This window comes from Carettochelys insculpta, chromosome 4, assembly GCF_033958435.1.
Source record: "Carettochelys insculpta isolate YL-2023 chromosome 4, ASM3395843v1, whole genome shotgun sequence".
Lineage (NCBI taxonomy): Eukaryota > Metazoa > Chordata > Testudines > Carettochelyidae > Carettochelys > Carettochelys insculpta.
The window spans coordinates 79,527,148-79,551,567 of record NC_134140.1 but is presented as its reverse complement, the minus strand read 5'-3'; the positions used below and the strand labels follow the sequence as shown (position 1 = coordinate 79,551,567).

At 40.6% G+C, this 24,420-nt stretch overlaps 1 protein-coding gene across 1 annotated transcript; it reads left to right on the top strand.

Moving 5' to 3' along the window:
- Window positions 1-266: 266 nt before the first annotated feature.
- Window positions 267-24,420, top strand: TDO2 (tryptophan 2,3-dioxygenase). Its single transcript, XM_074991885.1, has 12 exons — window positions 267-301; window positions 685-793; window positions 3,342-3,432; window positions 4,580-4,650; window positions 8,123-8,250; window positions 14,314-14,500; window positions 17,997-18,104; window positions 18,999-19,110; window positions 20,277-20,334; window positions 20,739-20,818; window positions 22,581-22,671; window positions 24,216-24,420. Exons 1-12 carry the CDS (start codon window positions 267-269, stop codon window positions 24,370-24,372), a joined length of 1,227 nt encoding a protein of 408 aa, XP_074847986.1. The 3' UTR covers window positions 24,373-24,420.

The following is a 24,420-nucleotide window of genomic DNA, read 5'->3' as shown; positions in this document are numbered from 1 at the left end:
TTGACTAAGGTGAGAGCTACAACTCTTCTGGTTTTGGGTGACTCAACTAATTGAACAGCCAAATAGAGCAAATACTTGCTGACCTTTCTGTCAGGATAACTTCTGTACTTATTAGAGACTGACGGGGATGGGCAGAGAGAGTAGTAGGGGATTGGCCTGTATGCTGGGATCAGGTGACATAAAAGGCAGCTGCAGCAGGTTTTGGAGTGTTAGTAGAGTGTATCCCTCAGGAGCATTGCTCAACAAAGTTACTGCGTCCTGCAGCCATGAGTGGATGCCCATTTTTGGATGGCAAATATCAGTGAGTATATTTCTCTGTTTTACTGTGCAATGCCAGTTAACACAAGAGATACCACATGCACATTGTTTAAAAATCCAGTGGAGACTATTAGTTAATTACCAAAATGTTGAAAAACACACAGACTACACTGAATGAGGGGAGCTGGATTAAGAGTTCTTTGGAACATGGGCTATTGGGATATAATAGCTATGAAAGTACCTAGGTGCTATAGAAATGTGCATGGCATAAAGGGCTGAAGATAAACATGTGCTGTTTATTTTGCTTATCGTACGTGGTCACGAAACTAAAATACCAAAGCAGATCAGTGCCTGAACTGTAGGTGCAAATACCATTCTGACGTTTTTCACTTTATTATTTTTGCTCTAATTTTCTTTTATTTCTAGATTGAATTTTAATAAGCTGTCTTTGGAAGGTGAGGAAGAGCAAGACAAGTCCCAAGAAGGGCTGAATAAAGCCAGCAAAGGTGGATTTATCTATGGCAACTATCTACATGTAAGCATAAGGATTGGATTGTTACTGCCTGATGCTTGTTAACAATCTGAGTTGCTGAGATATGGCACTTTCCTTTCCCTCCCTCTGCCAGCAAAGGCCAAGGATCAAGGCAAGCCCTTCTGATCCCTGTTCTGCTCCCTGTTCTCAGGACATTTCCATCTCTTTCTCTTTACCTTTGAGTTAAACAAACTGCTACCCCAGATACCATGGCAGCTCACGTGCCTGTTAATGTTAATGGGATGTTTGATTATTTTGTAACTTGTTGAGAAAACAAAATTGAATTTTGTTCTTTAGACTGTTTAGACGTAGTCCAGCAGCTAAATTTTTACATGAGGAGAACTGAAGTAGAGAGTTTCACTGGGATGCCTATGACACATCACCTTGATAAATTCCAGCAAAGCAGAAGATCCATTGTTTTGCAGAAGGTTACCCAGGGCAAACGTTCAGTCTGCTCAGCAGGGGCTTTGCAGTTCCCATTAGCCATTGCATTGTGATTAAATCCCAGAGCTGTGGTCTGGGAAAAGAAAAAAAAAGTAAGACTCTCCAAAATGTCTTAAAATTAACCCAGGATCCAGTTTTTTCTACAGTTGCACTGATGTAAACTGAAATAAATCAGGTAACTGTAGACTTGTATAGAATTTTTCCTAATATTTATATATTTACATTTAAAAACAACCTTAATGGAAATAATATCAAGCACTTAGAAGTTCGGAAATGCCAATATAGGTTGAACCTCTAAAATCTGGGTCTCTCTGGTCTGGCCATATCTGTGGTGGCAGGACCATGGAAGTTGCTGGACCAGGGAGCCCCAGTGTCTGGAATGGTGGTGAGTAGCTAGGAGAGTGGGAGCAAGGAGTCCAGGCTGTGGAAGCCACAGCCAGGCTGGTGGCTGCAGGAGTGGCAGCACCTGGGGAACCATGGCCCCAGAGCAGCAACTGGGCTAGGAAACTGGTGACAGCAACTGTGGCCAGGGAGCAGTTGCCATGGCCAGGAAACTGCAGTCAAGGCTCAGTAGCAGGTGGCTGGGGAGAGGTGGATGGGGCTGCAGAGCTGGCAGCCAGGATCAGGGAGCTACAGATGGGAATGAGAAGCTGGCAGCCAAGGAGCCAGCAACCCACAGGTGGGGCTCGGAATGAGAAGGCAGCAGCAGCTGGGAAGCTGGCATATGGGGAGCCGGGACTAAGTAGTGGTATATACAGTGGCAGTGTGGGGAGCCCAGGAGTGGGGCTGGAGGCCAGCAGGGAAACTTTGACCTCCTCTGGTCTGGCAAAATCCCTGGTCTGGAACTACTCAGGACCAAAGGGTGCCAGACCAGGGAGGTTCAACCTGCAATAAGATTCTTGTGCAACCGTGATTCAGCATGCTTGTGTGTCTGCATACAATGCAGTCTTTAACGAGATCAACACCATAGTATCTTTTCTACAGAACTTCCGCCTCACTAAAAATTAATTTCATTCACATGATTTAGAGACTCCATTAACTATTTCTCCATCCTATCCCTTCCTTATCTCCTTTAATGAAAGCCAAATGAAAAAAGACATTCAGATGGTTTTCTGAACCAAACTATACTGCCTGAAAGAATTCATGAGTATCTAAAAGTTAATGGATGGCTAGATTTTGCCATTCTTATTCACATTAGCGACTAATAGATTTTCAGACCATGGCCATTGTGATCATCCAATCTGGCCTCCTGCATAACACAGACAATTTCCCCAAATTAATTCCTGCTTCTTGTTCAGTACTAGTGGTTCAACTTGAGCATAGCTGTTAGAAAAACAGCCAATCTTCATTTCAAAACTTCCAGTGAAGCGGAATCCACCATAGCCCTTAGTAATTTGTGCCCATGGTTTAATTGTCCTCAGAGTTTGTTTTTTTTTTTTTTAAAGTGCCTTATATCTCATCTGTGTGTGTTAAGCTTTAACTTCCAGCTGTTGGATCTTGTTATAATTTTGTCTGCAGAACTGAAAAGCCCTCGATTATCAGATTTGTGTTCTCTGTGTAGGTCTTCAGAGTGTGATCTAATAACTCCTTAACATTCTCTTTGATAAACTAAATAGACTGAGCACCAGGACTTTGAGTATCTCTCATTAGGCAAGTATCAGAGGGGTTGCTGAGTTAGTCTGTATCTTCAAAAACAACAAGAAGTCCTGGGGCACCTTATAGGATAACGTATTTTGGTGCATAAGCTTTCATGGGCAAAGACAAAGGGGGTCTTTGCCCATGAAAGCTTGTGCTCCAAATTATCTGTTACTCTATAAGCTGCAACAGGACTTCTTGTTCTCATTAGGCAAATATTGCAAATAGTACTTTACTCTGCCAGTATCACTGTTCCATGAGGGTGGGAGAATCATTTTTCATCTAGTCTCAAATGTGAACAACAGAAAAATCAAGTGATTATGTCACCATTAAAATATAGAATAAATAAAATGCAACTAAAGACCTCTAATTTTTGTAATACTCACTTAAGAAGTAACTACCTGTCAGAATCATTTTGTCCAAAACCAACAATGAAGCTTTGAGACAATTACAAACATTCTTTCTTTTACAGCTGGAGAAAATATTGAATGCTCAAGAGCTGCAGAGTGAAAAAAATGGAAAAAAGATCCATGATGAGCATCTTTTTATTGTGACACATCAAGGTAAACAGTAGCATGGGAAAAGAGTTGTTGTTTGGTGCAATCACAACATTTTTTTGTCTGTTGCTAAATTATGCCGTACAAAAGTTGTTCTGATTTTGGGCAAAGTTATAAATTCCTACATGAATACCAGCTTTCTCTCTGATTCCCCCTGCCAATGTAGTATGTTCACGAGAGAGTCCATAATCCATATTTGAAGAGTTTTAGAAGAAAATGAGAATATACCTCAACATAATCAATTATATATGTGAATGGAGATGGCTGAATGACGTGTGCCGCTGGTGTAGAACAGCTAGATTCCCCGGAACCATAGGATTACGTGTGATGGAGCAGATTATGACATGTGAGATAGTAAAACAAGTGCCATGCTGGTCACAGAATTTGGGTCTTTTTAGTTGGCATCTGAAAACTGAGGCTCTGTCTCATCTGTTTGGACATTACACGTTTCATGGATCTTTGTTTAAGAGAACTTTTTTTTTGTCTTGGTAGCCTGGTCAGGTTTTCACCTCTACCCAACTTGTTGCTAATACCGGTTGAACCTCTCTAATCCAAAACTCTCTCATCTCACAACATCTGTAATCTGACAAGATTTTAATTAGCTGGATGACCACTTATCACAGCTGTGGCCAATTCTCCCACGGTCTCACAAAATTTGTTTCTTTGCAACTGGCTCTCAGTGTTCTGTGCTGTTATTTAGCTGTAATTTGCCCCTAAATGTCTTCTAAGGGCCTAGTAAGCAGTGGAAATATTGGTAATGCTGCTAGACAATATTGACCTCCTGTGCTCTGGCAAATTTTGTCATCCAACCCTGGTCAGGTCTGGAGGGTGTCAGATTAGAGAGGTTCATCATGTTTGTTATATGCTGCCCTAGACTTCTAAAAGTGAATATACTGTAATAAGTTCTATCAACAGTCTCAGAGTTAAATTATTCCATGTAACAATGATCTGAAGAATGGAGGGAGTCTTTAAACTGCAAGTGCAGTTATAAATCAGTATTTTTCACACTCCCATCAGATGGAAGTAGACCATTAATTTTTAATGAAGTTGTAACAATAAATATGGAAATTGGCCTCCTAATCTATTTAAGTATCTTCTGTCTACATACCAGCAGTGGCAATGATTAACACTAACAATGTCTTGTTTATTGTAGCTTATGAACTTTGGTTCAAGCAGATTTTGTGGGAGCTGGACTCAGTTCGCTTGATCTTTCAGAATGGCAGTGTAAGTTGCATGCAAATATTTATAGTATAAAAACCCAAGCCTTTTTTTGAAAGTTTAATTTTTACCAAATCAACACATACCCCAAAAATGAAATTTAAAGCTGAAATTCAGCTGTGTGATGATACCACTTAGCCACATATTTTGATCTGTAAAACCATGCACTGTTCCGAGGATTGTATCCACTACAATAACTGCCCCACAGGGATCACTTTTTAGGAGCAATCATTTTGGCCTAACTACTTATGAGCTTTGATGACTGATTATTGTGTGGGTTAGAAACACTAATTTTGAATTATTTTACTGACACAAATTGGGGAAAAAATAATTATTTTAAATTAATATTTTTATGTTAAAAGTATCCCTTACATCTGAAACTTCTATTTATGACCCACTTATGCAAAATACTTGATGGTTTTTATTATACACTAGTGTATGCATTTCTGGTAAATAAAATAGGGAAAAATCCTCAAGTATTTGGATGTAATCTGATGAAACTGCAGTGAAATTATCAAATTGGAAATGGATACCTACATAATGACACCTAAAACAAAAGGGAGACTATTTTGGGCATTATTAACACTACCCTGACATAAAATACTCCATATACTAATAAACTGTAATTACAAACTTTTGAGTTTCCACTGATGTGTTGTCAATGAGAGCTGACTGGCTGTATGTGATTTTAATACATAAGTAAATGAAAATCCATCTCTTGTCGGCGTTTTGGCTACGTGTATGCTACACAGTTATTTCAAAATAACTTTGCGAGCATTGACACTATGCACATGCTATTTTGAAATAAATTAGAAATAGTGGGGTGCATTTTTTCAGAATTGGTAACCGGAATTGCAGGAAGAATAGTGCTTATTTCAAAATAAGTGTTGTTAAGGTGGGGAATAAGGGTTACTCAAAATGAGGCACCTCCAGGCCTCCCCATGTGCCCTGCTGACTGATCTGGCCAAAGGCAGGAAAACTCCAGGAACTCCAACCCTGGAGCCCTTAAAGGCACAACAGAGTGCACAAGTATATGTGGAAGCCAGGGAGGGCAGGTCCCAGTCTGGGGCAGTGCCCATTAGTGCTCCCACTACAGCGACCTAGACCAGATCCTGTGGGGGGGAGGTCTCATCAACCCTGATCTGGACCCAGCTCTTGTTGGCCTGGAGGTGGCCACCAACAATGGCAAGGAGGAGGGGCTAGCAGACAAGGACCAGAGTCTGGACCACGGTGCCATCCTGGGCATCATCTGATGTGGTTGAAAGAACATCCTGTGAGTGCCGTCACCTTCCCCCATACAGGGAAGGGAGGAGCTGATTGGGCACAGGGGTAGCTGGGTGCTCCATGCCTGGTCCTTGCTGGCCACAGAGCATGCAGTAACCGGGCAAGTGGGACCACATGGTGTACTGCTCCCAGGCACATGGCCCCAGAAGGCTGCCACAGAGGACCCTTGCAATATTGGACATGCAGTGCTGGGAGAGGCCTGCTCTTTTTTTAAGAATTAGGGTTTTTTCAAAAACAGTTTATTTTTGGAAGTGTCGCATCTACACTGCTTTTCTTCTTTTGAAAGAAGCTCTTTTGAAATATGAATATGCAAATGAGGTGCCATATATGTAAAGCTGTGCATTTACATTTTTTATTTCCCTCATTTGCATGCCTATTTCAAAAGAGGAATGCTAATGTAGATGTAGCCTGAGTGTGGGCACCTTATTTTGAAATAGCTGAATGCTATTTTGAAATAAATTTTGTTTTATTTTGAAATGGGATATTTCAAAACAGCTGTTTCAAAGTATCTTATTTTGAGGTATCTGTGTAGTGTAGATGTAGTCTTTAAAGTCCTGCAACATTATTTGGAAGTAGTCTGGCAGTAAAATATGGGAAAAAAAGATGCAAAAGTTTCATGAAAAATTAGTTCCATTTTTTTCCTGAAATTAAATATGTTGATTATCTCTTTTTGAACTCTGAAATGCAGAACATTTTAACTATATCCAAAATGGGATACGTTTCTCCATTGAAATAAACTTTTGTTAAAAGTTGAAATTCAGAAACAAGTGCTTACAAGAAGGTTAAAATGTAGCCTTCTCACCCCTCCTTCGATATTTTTGGTTGTGACCACTGACTGCCTTAACAAGGTGAAGTGGAACTCTGACCCCATTGAGAGGAATGGATGTGTTGACACAGAGTTGGCTTGGAAACTGCTCTACATTTCCTTCGCCACTCACTTCTCCTGGTTGTCCTAGATGCATCTGCCTTTTTCCTTGCCCCACCCCACTGATTGCCAGCCCCCTTTCTCAGCCACATTACACCTCCTGCTTCCCTGTCTGCTTCTCCATTTATTCCAATACAATTACACTGCATGAGTTTGGTCTAGACTTTCAACACATTTTTGGCTGTGTCTACACTAGCCAAAAACTTCAAAATTGCTATGCAAATGGCCATTTCGAAGTGTACTAATGAAGCACTGAAATATATATTCAGCGCTTCATTAGCACGCGGGCAGCTGTGGCACTTCGAAATTGATGCAGCTCGCCGCCGCATGGCTCGTCCAGACGGGGCTCCTTTTCGAAAGGACCCCGCCTACTTCGAAGTCCCCTTATTCCCATCTGCTCATAGGAATAAGGGGACTTCGAAGTAGCCGGGGTCCTTTCGAAAAGGAGCCCTGTCTGGATGAGCCGTGCGGCAGCAAGCCGCATCAATTTCAAAGTGCCGTGGCCGCCCACATGCTCATGAAGTGCTGAATATGTATTTCAGCACTTCATTAGTAAATTTCAAAATGGCCATTTGCATGGCCATTTCAAAGTTTTTGGCTAGTGTAGACATAGCCTTTGAGATACAAACATAGGAAAAATAATTCCTTTTTAATGGAACCCATTAGAATGAGTAAACAGCCCAAGCAAAAATCCTTCACAGTTTATCTTTTAAGCATATATGAAGTCTATAAAGTGTAATTTTAGTTACATGCAGAAGTCTTTATTACATGCAACATTTTGCTATTAATTTTTAACTGGAATACACTGTGGCTATGTCTTCATGGTGCTCCCCCCGCAGCACCGCTCCCGGCAGAGCTATGCAAAATGAGCTTCTTAGGATTGCAAATGGAGTGCCATTTGCATACTCCCAAAGCTCATTACCATAGCCCGGCAAAAGTTTGGCATCAGCAGAAGAGAGTGCTGGTACTGCAGAGGTCGTATGGACATGCTTCTGCCAGCTAACACACACCCTCCCACCCCTGTCACCAGTCTCTTATGCCTCAAACACTAAACTCTTGCAAGGCTGTGGTAATGAACTTTGGGAGTATGCAAATGGCACACCATTTGCAATCCCAGGAAGCTCATTTTGCTTAGCTCTGCAGGGAGCAGCGCTGTGGGGGGGAGTGCCGTGTAGACCCAGCCTCTGATACTATGGTGATGAGTGAAGAAGCATGATTGACCAGCCCATTGTTCTCAATCTGCTCATGAGTGCTTTCTTTTCTAATAAGGTGAGAGATGAGAGAAACATGCTCAAGGTTGTTGCTCGAATACACAGAATTTCAATTATTCTTAAATTACTCGTGGAGCAATTTTCAGTTCTAGAAACCATGACTGCATTGGACTTTTTTGATTTCAGGTAAATGTTATTTATTATTTATTGATTATCATCAATGGTTATTTAAATGTCCTTGGTAGAACTAACAGTGCAGTTTGAATCCAGGACTTTCAGAGCTGAAAGCATGAGCCTCTACCACTTCACTGAAGAACTAAATCAATCAGGTCAGCAAGATGGGTGTTTATTTGGGAGAGAACCAGCTGTAGCAGTAAAAGATAAAGGTCAATAATTGTATCAAACTTGATCGTAAGTCCAGTGTAGTCTGAGGTTTTTGAACTGATGTTTAATTTCTTGCATGTTTATTTGTATTAGCTGTGACCACCATGTTAAAACTAAAACAACAGCTTGCAAGTAATCAAAATGTCCTGTCATTTGACAATGCCAAGCTCAGATTTAGCAATTTTTTAACCTTTCTTATAGCCACATGTTTCTGCAACATTTTATGTCAATTGAAAACTTGAGTGGGTGAGAGAAACCCACATGCGACATCTGGTGCATGAGCTAGATGTTTTAACCCATCAGTTCTAGGGTTTCACATATCCAAACTCCGTAAGGTTTGTAATAGTACTATAATTTGAACCTCTCTAGTCTGGCACCCTCAGGGCCTCACCCATGCCAGATGAGAGAATTTGCCAGATTACAGGAGGTTAATATTGTCTAGCAACATTATCAACACTTTCACTACTTATTGGGCTCTTAAAAGTCATTTAGGGTAAATTACAGCTAAATAACAGCACAGAACACTAAGAACCAGGACTGATGGCTGGAAACAAACTGTATGGGACCACAGGATACTTGGCCACTCCCATGATAAGTGATCATCCAGCTAACTAAAATCATGCTGTATTACGGATGTTGCAGGACAAGAGAGTTCCATATTAAAGAGATTCAACCTGTGTATCCCTGGCTACGTCTACACGAGCCCCAAACTTCGAAATGGCCATGCAAATGGCCATTTTGAAGTTTACTAATGAAGCGCTGAAATGCATATTCAGCGCTTCATTAGCATGCGGGTGGCCACGGCACTTCGAAATTGACGCGCCTCGCCGCCACGCGTCTCGTCCCGACGGGACTCCTTTTTGAAAGGACCCCGCCTACTTTGAAGTCCCCTTATTCCCATCAGCTCATGGGAATAAGCTGATTCCCATGAGCTGATGGGAATAAGGGGACTTCAAAGTAGGCGGGGTCCTTTCGAAAAGGAGCCCCGTCGGGACGAGACGCGTGGCGGCGAGGCGCGTCAATTTCGAAGTGCCGTGGCCACCCACATGCTAATGAAGCGCTGAATATGCATTTCAGTGCTTCATTAGTAAACTTCGAAATGGCCCTTTGCGTGGCCATTTCGAAGTTTGGGGCTTGTGTAGACACAGCCACTGAGATCTAATGTTTCAAAAGTCTGTGGGGAAAGGTACCTTGCTGCCAGCTTTTAGCTGCCAACCCTCCATCTGTCTTCACTTTCCACTTTCCTTCCAGGAATTTCTCATCTCCATCTACTGACAGAAGCAGGTTTTTCCATGTGGTTTTGTTTGGAAGCCCACATACCTTTTTCTGGCTGCTGACCTGGCTTCTGGGATCCCCTCTCTATCTCACTTTTGGGAAAGAACTTTTAATTTTCCCCCATACTCCCAACCTCTACTGTAGCTCCATGCACCCCATCCTACCTTTCCTGTAATTTCCACAGGGATCATCTTGGTGATGTCATACAATTTCCATCCCCCTGCTGCGTCCTTTTGGCATTTTAATGGTCTCCATTGCCACTCCCTGATATGACACAAAACATCACTCGTGATCCATAAAGGTTGCCATAATCGGTTTCTCCCATTTTTAAATGTAAAACAAGGGAGGGGAGGGAGAGAGCAGGAATGACAGAGAAATAAGTGGATTAATCATCTATTGAGAGAGATCGTCAATTGTAATTTTCACAAATTTAATATTGTATAATAGACAATTCTACAACCAAATCAATGATTTTCAGATCCATTATTACAACAACCTTGTCCTTTACTATTGAACCATTAAAATTTCCAGAGAATAAGGATCAGGGCTATCCTTATTAACTGGTTCTTCCATCTTGCCAACATGGTTTAATTTTACATCAATTCCACATAACACTACCCTTTACCTTTGTCCAGAACCACCCAACCAGACAACAAACAAACAAGCATTCTTATCTATGGAATAATTAAAATTCCAATAAACAGTTTATAGTTAAGAACATAAGAATGGCCATTATTGGGTCAGACCAAAGGTCCATCTAGCTCAGTATCCTGTCTGCCAACAGTAGCCAGTGCCAGGTGCCCCAGAGGTGGAAGACTGAAGACAATGATCAAGCGACTTGTCCCCTGCCATCCATCTCCAGCCTTTGACAAACAGAGGCCAGGGACACCATTGCTATCCCCTGGCTAATAGCCTTTTATGGACCTAACCTCCATGAATTTATCTAGCTCTTTTTTGGAACTCTATTACGGTCATAGCCTTCATAGCCTCTTGTGGCAAGGAGTTCCACAGGTTGACTGTGCGCTGTCTGAAGAAACAACTTTCTTTTATTAGTTTAAAACCTGTTACCCATTAATTTCATTTGATGTCCTTTAGTTCTTATATTATGGTAACAAGTAAATAACTTGTATTATTCACCCTCTCCACCACTCACAATTTTACATACCTCTATCATATCCCCCCTCAGTCTCCTCTTTGCTAAATTGAAAAGTACCAGACTCTTTCCTCATATGGGACCCCTTCCAAACCCCTAACCATTTTAGTCACCCTTTTCTGAACCTTTTCTAATGCCAAAATATCTTTGTGAGGTGAGGAGACCACATCTGTGTGCAGTATTCAAGATGTGGGTGTACCATGCTTTTATATAGGGGTGGTAAGATATTCTTTATCTTATTTTCTATCCCTTTTTTAATAATTCCTAACAACCTATTTACTTTTTTGACTGCTGCTGCACACTGTGTGGATGTTTTCAGAGAACTATCCACGATAAACCCACGATCTCTATCCTGATTAGACGTAGCTAAATTAGCCCCCCTCATATTGTATGTATAGTTGGGGTTATTTTTTCCAATGTGCATTATTTTACACTTATCCATTTATTTTGAACAGTTTACTATCATCTGCAAACTTTACCACCTCACTACTTACCCCTTTCTCTAAATCATTTATGAATAAGTTGAATAGGATTGGTCCTAGGAGTGACCCTTGGGGAACATCTTTGTTACCCTTCTCCACTCAGAAGATTTACTATTTATTCCTACCTTTTGTTTCCTGTCTTTTAACCAGTTCTCAATCTATGAAAGGATCTTCCCTCTTTTCCCATGACAGCCTAATTTACACAAGAGCCTTTGGTGAGGGACTTTGTCAAAGGCTTTCTGGAAATCTAAGTATACCACATCTACTGGATCGCCCTTGTCTGTGTGTTTGTTAACCCCTTCAAAGAATTCTAATAGGTTAGTAAGATATGATTTCCCTTTACAAGAAACCATGTTGACTTTTGCCCAAGAAATTATATTCTTCTACGAGTCTCACAATTTTATTCTTTACTATTCTTTTGACTCATTTGGCCGGTACTGATGTTAGACTTACCGATCTGTAATTCCCAGAGTTGCCTCTAGAGCCCTTTTTAAATATTGGCCTTATGATAGCTGTCTTCCAGTCCTTGGGTACAGAAACTGATTTAAAGGATAGGTTACAAATCACAGCTAATAATTCTGCACTTTTGCTTTTGAGCTCTTTCAGAACTCTTGGGTGAATGCCATCTGGTCCCAGTGATTTGTTACTGTTAATTTTTTCTATTTGCTCCAAAACTTCCTCTAATGATGCTTCAGTCCAGGACAGTTCCTCAGATTCATCATGCACAAAGGATGGTGCAGATTTGGGAATCTCCCTAACATCCTCAGCCATGAAGAATGAAGCAAAGAAATTATTTAGTCTCTCTGCTATGGCTTTGTCATCCTTGATTGCTCCTTTTGTATCTTGATAGTCCAGGGACCCCACTGGCTGTTTAGCAGGCTTCCTGCTCCCAATATACTTAAAAACATTTTGCTATTATTTTTAGAGTTTTTGGCTAGCTGTTCCTCAAAATCTTTTTTGGCTTTTCTTATTACATTTTTACACTTAATTTGGCAGTGTTTATATTCCTTCCTATTTACCTCACTAGGTTTGGACTTCCACTTTTGAAAATATGCCTTTTCATCTCTCACTGCTTCTTTTGCAGGGTTGTTAAGCCATGGTGGCTCTTTTTTAGGACTCTTACTATGTTTTTTTTTTTATTTTGGGGTATACTTTTAAGTTGAGCCTCTATTATGGTGTCCTTGAAAAGTTTCCATGCAGCTTGCAGGGATTTTACTCTAGTCACTGTACCTTTTAATTTCTGTTTAACTAACCTCCTCATTTTTGTGTAATTCGTCTTTTAGAAATTAAATGCCAGAGTATTGGACTGCTGAGGTGTTCTGCGCACCACAGGAAGGTTAAATGTTGTTATATTATGATCACTATTCCCAAGTGGTCCTGTAATCGTTACCTCCTGGACCAGATCCTGTTCTCCTCTCAGTAGTAAATCGGGAATTGCTTCTACCCTGGTGGGTTCCTGTACCAGCTGCTCCAAGAAGCAGTCATTTAAGGCATGAAGAAATTTTGTGTCTGCATCTCATCCTGCAGTGACATGCACTCTGTCAATACGGGGATAATTAAAATCCCCTATTATTATTGTTTTTAATTTTGATAACCTTTCTAATCCCTTAGCATTTCAACATCACTATCACTGTGCTGATCAGTATCAGAGAGGTAGCCGTGTTAGTCTGTAGCTTTGAGAACAACAAGAAGTCTTGTGGCACCTTATAGACTAACAGATATTTTGGAGCATAAGCTTTCGTGGGCAAAGACCCACTTCATTCGTCTTTGCCCACAAAAGCTTATGCTCCAAAATATCTGTTAGTCTATAAGGTGCCACAAGACTTCTTGTTGTCCTGATCAGGTGGTTGATAATATTTTCCTACTGCTATACTCTTATTGGAGAGTGGTATGGAACATTTTGATTAATTTAAGATTTTTACTTCATTTGATTCTACATTATCTTTCACATACAGTGCCACTCCGCCACCCGCATGACCTGTTCTGTCCTTCTGATATATTTCATATTGTGGTATGATTGTGTCCCACTGATCGTCTTCATTCCACCAGGTTTCTCTAATGCTTATTATGTCAATCTCCTCCTTTAATACAAGGTACTCTAGTTTACCCATCTTATTAGTTAGACTTCTAGCATTTGTGTAGAAGCTCCTTAAAATATTACCACAGTTTATTTGTCTGTTCTTTCCTGACATATTAGATTCTTTTATATGTGAGTGTTTTCTGTCTGATCTGGTGCATATTATATCATCTCCCCGCTCTCTTTCTGACTAAAACCTAGAGAATCTCTATCAAAGGACTCTCGTCTCAGAGAAGTCTCCATCCGATCCACGTGCTCCTTCACACCAATCAGCTTTCCCCCATCTCTTAGTTTAAAAACTGCTCTATGACTTTTTTAATGTTTAGTGCCAGCAGTCTGGATCCCCTTTGATTTAGGTGGAGCCCATCCTTCCTGTACAGGCTCCCCCTACCTCAGAAGTGTCTCCAGTTCCTAATAAAACTAAACCCCTCCTCCCTACACCATCGTCTCATCCACACATTGAGACGCTGAAGTTCTGCCTGCCTATTTGTGTGGCCCTGTGTGCGGAAAAAGAAGCGTTTCTGAGAAATGCTGTGTTTAGTTTTATGACTCAAGATATCATTGCTAATACTTGATTGGTCTACAAACGTTTAGAAATAGATTGACATTCTAAATGGATTTCCTCCTTACACAAGTATTTTAAATGTTGATTTCAATATATATTTGTTACTATTTACTTAAAAATAAAGAAATCAGATTTTCACTTTAATACCTGGGTTGCAACAGAGAACATGTCATTGTTGTGATACATCAGGGAATCTATATAATCGGCTTTAATTGTTAGAAATGTCTATATAGTTTTTAAATTATAGATAACCCCAAAATATACTTATTTTTGAAATAATATGTCATTAATGTATCTTTTTCCATACCCAAAGAGATTACTTGAGCTCAGCATCCGGTTTTCAGAGCCTTCAGTTTCGCCTGTTAGAGAATAAGATGGGTGTCCCTCAGAGTCTTAGAGTCCCTTATAACAGAAGACATTACCGCGATAACTTCAAGGGACATGAGAATGAACTATTGTGTAAATCAGAGCAAGAACCAACACTTCTGCAATTAGTGGAGGTAAGAATACACCTACACACATGCACACTTACATGATCCATTTAAACATTAGAAAGAGTGACTACTCCAAAGAGGTTCTGTACTTCTTCTCAAACAATTCTCTCACTGATTCCCACGAGAAAAAATTCCCTTCAGGAATTCTACAATTCTACAAACTGTCCAGCTGCTAAGATTCTGCTTCAGTTTTGGGTGAAAGTTCAGGCCAGTCCTTTAGTAATTTAACCCCTTTAGTTTGCCTGTCCTTACTGATAACTTCTTGTTATCTGAGGAGAGAAGTCTAACAGGATCGAGTTACTAAATTGCCTTGTGACCGTCTGAATATTCTGCATAACCACACAAACACTTATGAAGTAAATATGCTTGAAATGACTCAAAGGGCTATAGACTTTTGCAGAATTAGAACATTCTGAAATATTTCCACTACGGGCAAAATGATGCTCTTTCTCTTAGTAGGTAGGATAAACATCAATTCAGCAATGGAGTTAACAATTGGTGAAATGCATAACTGAAGTAGGTCTGATTTTGACACAGAAAAGTTATAAAAGAGCCTACTAGTCAAACACAGGAACTTCCATATTAACTCTACTTATGTCTACACTACAAGATAAATTCATATTCATTAAAACTGATTTTGTAACACTGGCTTTTATAAATGCAAATTTGAGTATCCTCCCCTCCCCACAAATTCCCTACAAAGTTGTCTTATTGCTGCCACAATCAATTGCCAAACATAGCCTGTTGCATCAGTGCTTTGTGGGACCCTATCCCACAGTTCCCTTAGCCCTGTAGCATTCTGCGCAGTTTTGCTGGTATAGTATGGGAAAAAAATGCCCCACAAGTGGTTGTGGATACGTGAGCTCATCTTCCCACATTGCATTGCATTGTCCTCATTCCCCTCCCATTGGAAGTAAATGGCTATTTTTAAAGAAAGAATAGTAGAGAAAAGTAGGGAATCGCAATGTGCATGTGCTCGGGAATCGCCCAGATGACTATGCCATGTCAGCTGGTCCCTCAGCTACGTTTCTCCCCTTGAAATCACAGCATGGTAAGACCTGTCTTAAGGAAGCCATTTGATAAGTAATTCGCCAAAGCAAATGAAGACTGGAAAGAAAGTATCAACAAAGATCACCAAATTAACTCAACTCTCTTGCATTTATAACTGAATTTTCAAAAAGCAGCAGGTGTGTGTGTCTTCTCAACTGTTCCTCCAGTCACATTTCTCTGTCTTAAGGCCGGGGAGGAGGGGCATTTGATAAGGAATTTGCCAAAGCTTGATGAAACAGAAGGATAGAAAAGGTTAGGAAAAAGATTTTTGGCTTCCCACTACACTGCACAGAGTTGTCCAACATCTGGGGTGGGGCTCATCAAATTTCAGCAAGCGGTGTTGCTCAGGCGGAGGGAGCCAGCCTCAATAGACTGTTGGGGGGTGGCTCCCATCACCTCATTGGTTGACAGAAGGGACCAGGGTTGAAGGGCCAGTTGACATAGTCCCTTCAGTGTGGCTCAGCTGCAGGGGTGGGGGTGGGGGGCAGCCCCAATTGATGACAAGCCCCCAGTAATCTTAACCACAGGGAGAGACTTCCCCCTGGCAGCAGCAAGCCCTCAAAAATCTTAGCTGCAGGGGAAGACCTCCCCCATGCGGCAGCTAGCCCCTGAAAATCTTTGCCTCCTTTGGAGCCCTGACTGCACACAAGCCAGGACATGGTGCTGCCTGGCAGGATGGTCCACACTGAACAGCAGGCATGTCCTTTTATTGGGTCAGGGACTAGCCAGGTGGTTGGATGCAGGAAAGACCCTGACTGCAGGCGCCTGTGGGCAGTGGGGTGGGTGGCCTGTTCAAATGTAAACCACAGAAAAGAAGTTTCTTGGCCTCTCATATAAGCATGACCTCCCCAACAGCCTGGCTGCCACGTGGTGTGGTGGAGCAGGGTCTGGCCCCAGTCCTTAGAAAAAAAAAAATCCAAGTGCTCATCTTGCAGAGGTAGACAGAACCATGGACTCCGTGTTGAGGCTGTTTTGAATAGGTAGATGCACTCGCTGCATTGATAGCAAAGAAAGAGGTTTCTCAGCCTCTCATACAAGCATGACCCCACAGACAAGCAACCACAAACTTTTTGCTGTTGAATTCAAATTTGCAGGCTTCCTGTTACCTAATTCCTGCATACCTGGAGAGTAGCGAAGATGGAAGCAGCCAGAGCGGAGGACTGTGGGGCATTGTGGGATACATATGAAACACCTCTGGAAGCTAGTAGAAGTCTATTAATAGACATGGTATTTCCACATTAGCCTTAATTTAAACTTTTACATTCAAACTTGACACTATGTCGAGTCACTTCTGATGGTGTTATAATACCGACCTTAGCACTGCCTAGAATTGACCTAGTGGTTTTACAGTGAAGACAGTGACATTGTAAAATTGAGCTAACTGTCTTAAATTCAAGTTTATCATGTAGTGTAGAGATAGCTTCTGTTGTCCTTGCTCTGCATACCCCACTGATTAATATGAAGAAGTCTTTGCATAGGCATCACTTTCTAAGCCATATATCATTCTTTTTCAGCAACGTGCTCAAATCACCAATTCTTTCTGTATATACTTCCCATGCTGGTATCTAAGATTGATATATGCAGTACATCTCCTGTGGTTACAGGATATTTACACAGCTTCTGTTACCCTAGAAGGCTCTCGCATTCTTGAGGTCCCAGTAGATGAGGGCAGAGGCAAATCATGTTGTCTTCAAAGAGAATCTGACCAAAAAGCTTCTGAAAGGCTTTCTCTGCAAGTTCCTTCCCATCACCAGAAGGATCAAAGAAATATACATTCCTACTGATTCCATTGGCTTAGGTTTGTCACTTTCTTATATTTTGGACTAAACAAATGGCTGAGTGTTTTATGTGTACTCTGCCTTTATTGGGTACAATAAAAATAATCATACTTACATAATGTTCTACATTTTCAGACTATTGTACACACAAACTAGCCCTTACATCAACTCTCAGGACAGGTTTACACTATACATTTACAACACTATAACTACATAATTCTGGGGTGTGAGTGATACAGTTATGCCCAGCTAACCTCCAGTGTACACTGTGCTAAGTCATCTCAACATACCTACCTCATCTCATGGAGGTGAATTAATGAAATCCACGAGAGAAGCCCTCCCATTGGCGTAGTAATATTTTCATTGATGAACTATAATGGCACAGGTGTCCTGCTGCAGCTTTTAAGTGTAGACCTGCCCTATTTAAAATTAATATGCTTACCCTGTTTATAGAAGGAGCAATTAAGAGAGGGGTATTTAGGCATTTCTGTGAAATGAGCAGGAGTTAGTTGCCTCAACGTTTTCTGGGATGATGTGACTTGTCCAGATCTACAGAGGGAGTTAATATTAGATGGCATTGGAAGTGGGGAGTTTCCGTCTCTCCACTCTGGCAACATTTAAGAATAACTCATGATCTGTATCACCTAACTGCTTTATGTTATTTCATTTTTAAGGCATGGCTGGAAAGAACACCAGGACTAGAACCAGAAGGGTTTAATTTCTGGGGGAAATTTCACGTGAATGTATTAAAAGGTCTTGAAGAGGAATTGGCAATGGTTCAGGTAAATTATGTATCCTTAGTCAATCAACATAGTTAAGATATGTGATAAATAAGATTCTGCCATTTTAGTTATCATTTTAATCCAATCACCATTCCTTTCCCTTGGTTCAGTCATTCTAAAACTTTGTTTCTAAGGAGCACAGAACAGTGTTTCAGGCAAACATGGGGCAGGTAATAGTTTGACTTTTAAAACACTTACTATTTGAATGGTTTTTTGTTTTGTTTTGTTTCGATTTGATTTGACTTGTTTTTAATTGCACAAAAACCAGGGTTGAAATCTCGGCTCCAGTGAAGTCAATGAGAGTCATCAAGGCTTTGAAGTGCCCGCAGCTGTGTGACATGCTGGCACTTTGAAGTTTGATACTTCAGAGTTGCCATGGGGGAGAATTTGCCTAATGAAGTGCCTGCACATGCATCACAGCACTTCATTAGTAATCTCCCATCACCCTGATTACCATGCTCCCTTCACAGCTGGGGGCAAGTGTAGACAGAGCCCATGAGAGGTTTTTTTTTTTTCTTTTTCTTTCTTTCTTTCTTTCTTTTTCTTTTTTCTATGAAGAATTTATAAAATGAGACCTCTAAGAATGCAAGAACAGATTTTTTAAAAAATATATAATTATGCAATTTTATTCCCATCTTGTGCATAGATTGATCTCAATTGGATATGAAAACTGCCTAACTGTTGTAGTCACTCAGGTACTTTTGTGTATGCACTGTTATAATAATTGTGTATTTTGCCTAGTCAATGGCACACCTAACTTGTTTGGATATATAGTCCTTACACTAAATATTAAATTCATAGAAGTATGATACTGAAACTTGCAACCTGTATAATAAATAATTCAAAAATGATTGGCTTATTCTAAAAATAATTATTTTGCTTTATGTTTTACAGGCCAAACAAGAGTCAGAGGAAAAAGAGGACCTACTGGCTGAATTTCAGAAACAAAGAGAGTGTATTATTTCCTTATTTGATGAAAAACGCCATGAACATCTTGTTAGTAAGGGTAGGACAAAATATAGTTTGATAATAGTAACTTGACCTTTTCTGAAAACAAAGTTTAAATATGCAAGGGAGATAAGCTGTCTTTGAAATTTACTTGTGGTTTGCTTTTTTAAAAAACAATCTTTAGTTTTACAGCAATTTTCCAAGTAGTGGTGGAATTCATTATACTGTTACTTCTGAAGCAACTCTGAGTGCTAAGCAGTGCAATATATTCTTTTCTCCTGCGCTATATTTTTGCATCCTTCGTATATACTATAACAGGGGTGCACAAAGTGAGGGGTGTGATGTTTTGTAAGGGGATGTACAGCACTAACAGCTCCCTCCACCCACAGCTTCTGCTGGCTCCCCAGCCCTCTCCTTCCTCCCCCGTGGCTTCCGCTGCTGCTGTTGATAAGGGACTGCTCTCCTCCCCCACCCTCACTGCTGGGCCAATCAGAATATTCTGAGGTCCTGAGTCAAGCAGCAGGGCCAAGCCGGTGAGTTCCCAGCTTGGAAAGACGGCCACATTGGTTCCCGCAGTCCATGCCCATGCTGGATCCCCAGGAACCCACCGACAGCCAGTGAGGATTTTTTTGTAATGGATACTTTATTAACAGTTAGGAAGATTCTGGTAACTGCTCAGAAACAGATCTGATGGCATGGTGTCCTTCAATCCTGCCCCAGTACAGAAGGGATGTCAGTCTCCATTTGCCCATTCAGTCATTGGCCTGTTGGCTGAGACTAGCAATGAGATGATCAGATCTGACAGTGGTATGGGTTTTGTTTTTTGTTACCTGCATGTTTGTTTTAAGCAGAAGTCAGGGTTTTCCAGGCTATTGTAAATCTTTGTCTCTAATAGCCTAGCCAGGGGTCCGGTCAATTGCTTCTCCTTAGAAATGCAATCTTCCTGGCTATCTCTGCATTATAGATCCCCTGCCTCTTGTGACATGGTTTCTCATAGCATTGGTGCCGTTTCACATTCCCCCACTGCTCCCCAGTACCCTCATCCTGAGCACCTTTCCCACATTCCTATGGTCCTCCTACAGGTCGGGGGAGGCCTCTGTTAATTGCAGGGCAGAAAAGTGGGACCCAATGTAAAGAGTTTCCTCACCTCTGTACTATAATGTGCTCTTGACATTTGCAGAAAAATTAACACAAACCCCCCTCAATAAATCTGTAATTTTACAGGAGAAAGAAGACTCTCTTATAAAGCATTGCAAGGAGCCTTAATGATCTACTTCTACAGGTACTGTAATGAGAAATTGCTGCAATATTTGGTGAGGATGGTGATTGAACAAGTCAACGGTATATGATGTATTATATACCACAAACTGTGTATGTACACTATTAGCAATCCATTTATTATTGCAAACAATGGTGAAAAGCTTTTCTAGCTCATATACTGTATTTCAGCAGGATCCTTAACTTCTCCAAAGGAGAAATTGTTATAGAACAAAAAGCCACTCATATTTTAGGAGGATGAAAGCACTTATTAAAATACTGATTTTTGTGTTGGTAGAAGAAATTTAAGGGAAAATGACTAAGATCGGTGGTATGCACACTTGAAACAGTACTTTAGCAAATTTCTTTAAAAAGAAAATAATAGCAAAACAATAAATTTTCTGTGTATTTGTCTTTCATTTTTTCTAGACAGGAGCCTCGCTTTCAGGTTCCCTTTCAACTTCTTACTTCTCTGATGGATATTGATGTGCTCATGACCAAATGGAGATGTAAGTTTCCCCTCACCATGGTAGAATCTCTTCTACGTACAAGATTGTTTTTCAGTTTATTACTGTATTTGTAACCAAGGTGTGTTTAATTAGAGTTCTAAAGACTGGCTCCCCTTGCTTTGTTCTGGGGACCAAGTAAGTGACCTCCTTACCTGTTGATGCATGTACATGGAAAAGCCTTTGCCTTCCTTTTGGCTACAGCTACATTAGAAGCCTTTATTGACAGAGGTCGCTGTTGGAAGGGATTTCCCAGCAAAACTTCTGTTAACAGATCATGTCTATGCATAAAACCAGCTTGAAAGACTAATCCCATGTCGACAGAGAGCAGCCAGACTGACCAGCTCTCTCTCACGACAGAACGGCTGACTGGGAGCTCAGCAAAACAGGGCTGTCCAGCGAACCAGAAGTCCTGTCTATGGAAAAAAGGGTCCTAGTGCATCTACACGTCTCTTTTGTTGACAAAACACTGTTGAGAAAGGCATTGTACTTGAAAGGGGAGAGGTGTAATGCTGCCGGCAGATGTGCCAGGTTTTGTCAACAAACTGTCAACAAATCATATTTTACATGTTGACGTTCCACGGTTTTTCCAGACAAAAGCCAAGTCTTGCTGGGGAAAGCCTCTTGTTTAGTTGAAGCCTTTGAGACTAAATATATCACTTCCATCATGTACTTAAAAATGTGGCAACATCTTTTTCTCTAAAGAAACAAGTGTATTGTTTCAGAACTACTATGTATTTCTCAGTTTCTGCCCACACCTCATAACTCTTCTCTACCCAAATATTCCTTGCACTCTCACGCCTTTTCTACATAACAGGGTGAAACATCTTACCACGTATGGGATGAGAGTCAATACTTCTCCTTAGTCAATATTCAACATGATAAAGAGTGGCAAAGTCTCCCTCATAATCTAGTGGGTCATCCTCTTTACGACCTTTATCTTTGATATCCCAGAAAAATGGTCGTAAGCACTGGCCCAAACATTGAAGGTTAATCGACTATTGGGGTGCATTAGGAGGAGCATTACCAGCAGATCTAAAGAAGTTATTATTCCTCTCTATTTGTCATGGATGAGGATACTTCTGGAGTGCTGCATCCAGTTTTGTCCCCTGCCCCCCAGCACAGTATAGAAAGGATGTGAATGCACTGGAGAGGGTCCAGCAGAGGGCAGTGAAAATGACTAAGGGGCTGGGGCACATGATCTATGACGAGAGGCTGAGAAAGTTGGGCTGATTTAGTTTGCAGAAGAGAAGAGTGAGGGGCGATTTGATAGCAGCCTTAAACTTCATCAAGGTGGTTCTAAAGAGCATGGAGAGAGGCTGTTCTCAGTAGTGCAACATGACAGAACAAGGAGCAGTGGTTTCAAGCGAGAGGTGTAGGCTGGATATTAGGAAAAACTATTTTAGGAGCGTGATGAAGCACTAGAATGCACTGCCTAGAGAAGTGGTGGAGCCTCCATCCCTAGAGTATTTTATGTCCCCACTTGACAAGAGTTCTGGCTGGGATGATTTGGTTTGGATCGATCCTGCTTTGGGCAGGGGCCTGGACTCAATGACCTACTGAGGTCCCATTCAGCCCTGGGATTCTATGATTCTATGAGGACCTCACATGGAATTGTGATATATAACTTAGTCTCTGGCCAGCTTTAACTGGCACTGCAGTGGTGAACACCATTAAAACCATACCCTTGTTTGTATCCTAAAGCAGCAACTTAATATGAAAAGTAAATTCTAAATGCCAAATTCTAATGATTCCGGTTGCTTAGATAATCATGTCTGCGTGGTGCACAGAATGATTGGCAGCAAGACTGGGACTGGGGGATCATCAGGGTATCAGTATTTGCGCTCAACAGTGAGGTAAGAATGAAGAAAAAATATTTAAAATTGATAATATTCTTTACTACTCCATAATCTGCATACACCACATTACATGAACATGAACAATACTTTTCATTTAGTTACATCCAGGTAAACAAGCATTTTAGTATTAGTGAAAGCTTCCCAGAAAGAAAAAAGAACAGAGGTCCAAATGTAGTAAAAATAAAAAATTAGTACTGCATAACCAATATCTACAGAGACTTTGAACATTGGTGACTTTATGTAAATAGCTATGGTTACGAAGCAGAAAAATAGTGACCTTTTATCTTAAAAGTTAAAGTGTTCTTTTGCATTTAAGAACTGATAAAAACTTGAATGCATGCAGGTACAAGCTATTAGCATGACTGTATATAGATTTGAAGATCCCCTATTTTGTCAGTAATCTAGTGAAAAGAGTTTTTCAAAATGACCGGTGGTGATAGCCTATACAGAGAAAATTCATTTATTACAACAATTGAGAGTGGAATGAGTCAACTTAGTCAGTTACAGTTGTCATCCTTCAGAATTGTTTGTCTTACCTGCTGTGCAAGGCACATACAATCAGGAGTCTTGGCTTCGCGTCTCAATGGCCAATTTTCCAGCTCTTCAGATGGAAAAAAAATTATTTCCTGCCTATTGTGTCCAGCATAACAGCAACTAACTGGAACTGGAAACTTCAGCCTCAGCTAACTCTTTCTTGTTTCTCAATATGCCGTTTCAGTCATCTAATATTTTCTTATATTCAGTCAGTGAATCAGCCCAGAAGCTTGTATTTATATTTACACCTGATAGTTGATTTTTGTGGCAGAAGAGCAAAATGTTAAAACAGAACAAAATGAAACAAAACAGAAAACACTTTTGATTGTTTGAAGCATACATGGAAACATTTCTTCATCTTGCTTGGAGTATTTTTGTTTTTGTTTTGATAGAGGATATCATATAACTGGTGATTTTGAATACTCTAGGGCTGTTACCAACTACTCTAACATGGACTTAGCTCACTCTCCTGAAATGATGTTTGAGATAAGAATGATTATTTGAATAAGATTACAAAAATGGGTAGAAATGCAACAAGTATGGGGCTGTGTGATGGTTACAAAATGTTCTCAGGCTTTTCAGTGAACGCAAATTTCAAGCATAAGTCTGCAGTGATTATGAGTGGAAGCCATGAAAAAACATGGCTTTGGCATGGAGGCCATTTTGGTGAGTTTCACTGTGTGGCTCATTTAACTGTGTGGCTCATTTAAGAATGAAAAATCCCAGAAATTGAAACCACATGAAAACAATTCAACCTTGTCATTCAGTGACAGTCTGAACGGACAGACTTGGTGGAAAGACCCTGAACTCATTACTAATGAGTGTTTTCCATTAGAAGAAAATGGGGGTTAGCTTGTGTAGTATATCCTTCAAACATATTGGGAATTCCCAGGACCCTTTGTAATGTAACCTGATGGACTGGAACCAGAATTAGGCTTTGTAAAGGCCAATTATGGCCTCTCTATGCTAACATATTAAAGCTTATGCATTCGATTTTATTTTTTCAGTGACAGGTACAAGGTGTTTGTAGATTTGTTCAACCTCTCAACATTTTTGGTGCCACGACAATGGATACCAAGATTGAACCCAACTATTCACAAATTTCTTTACACAGCAGACTACTGTGACAGCTCCTACTTTAGCAGTGATGATTCAGATGAATAAACCTTCCCAGGGTGATCCATTTTAACGAACTTTGAACTGTCAGGAGAA

Coding starts and splice junctions, on each gene's coding strand:
- TDO2 (XM_074991885.1), top strand. CDS start 267: ATGAGTGGATGCCCATTTTTGGATGGCAAATATCA. Junction 8,251..14,313: donor TTGGACTTTTTTGATTTCAG/GTAAATGTTATT, acceptor CCATACCCAAAG/AGATTACTTGAGCTCAGCAT. Junction 20,335..20,738: donor TTAATGATCTACTTCTACAG/GTACTGTAATGA, acceptor CATTTTTTCTAG/ACAGGAGCCTCGCTTTCAGG.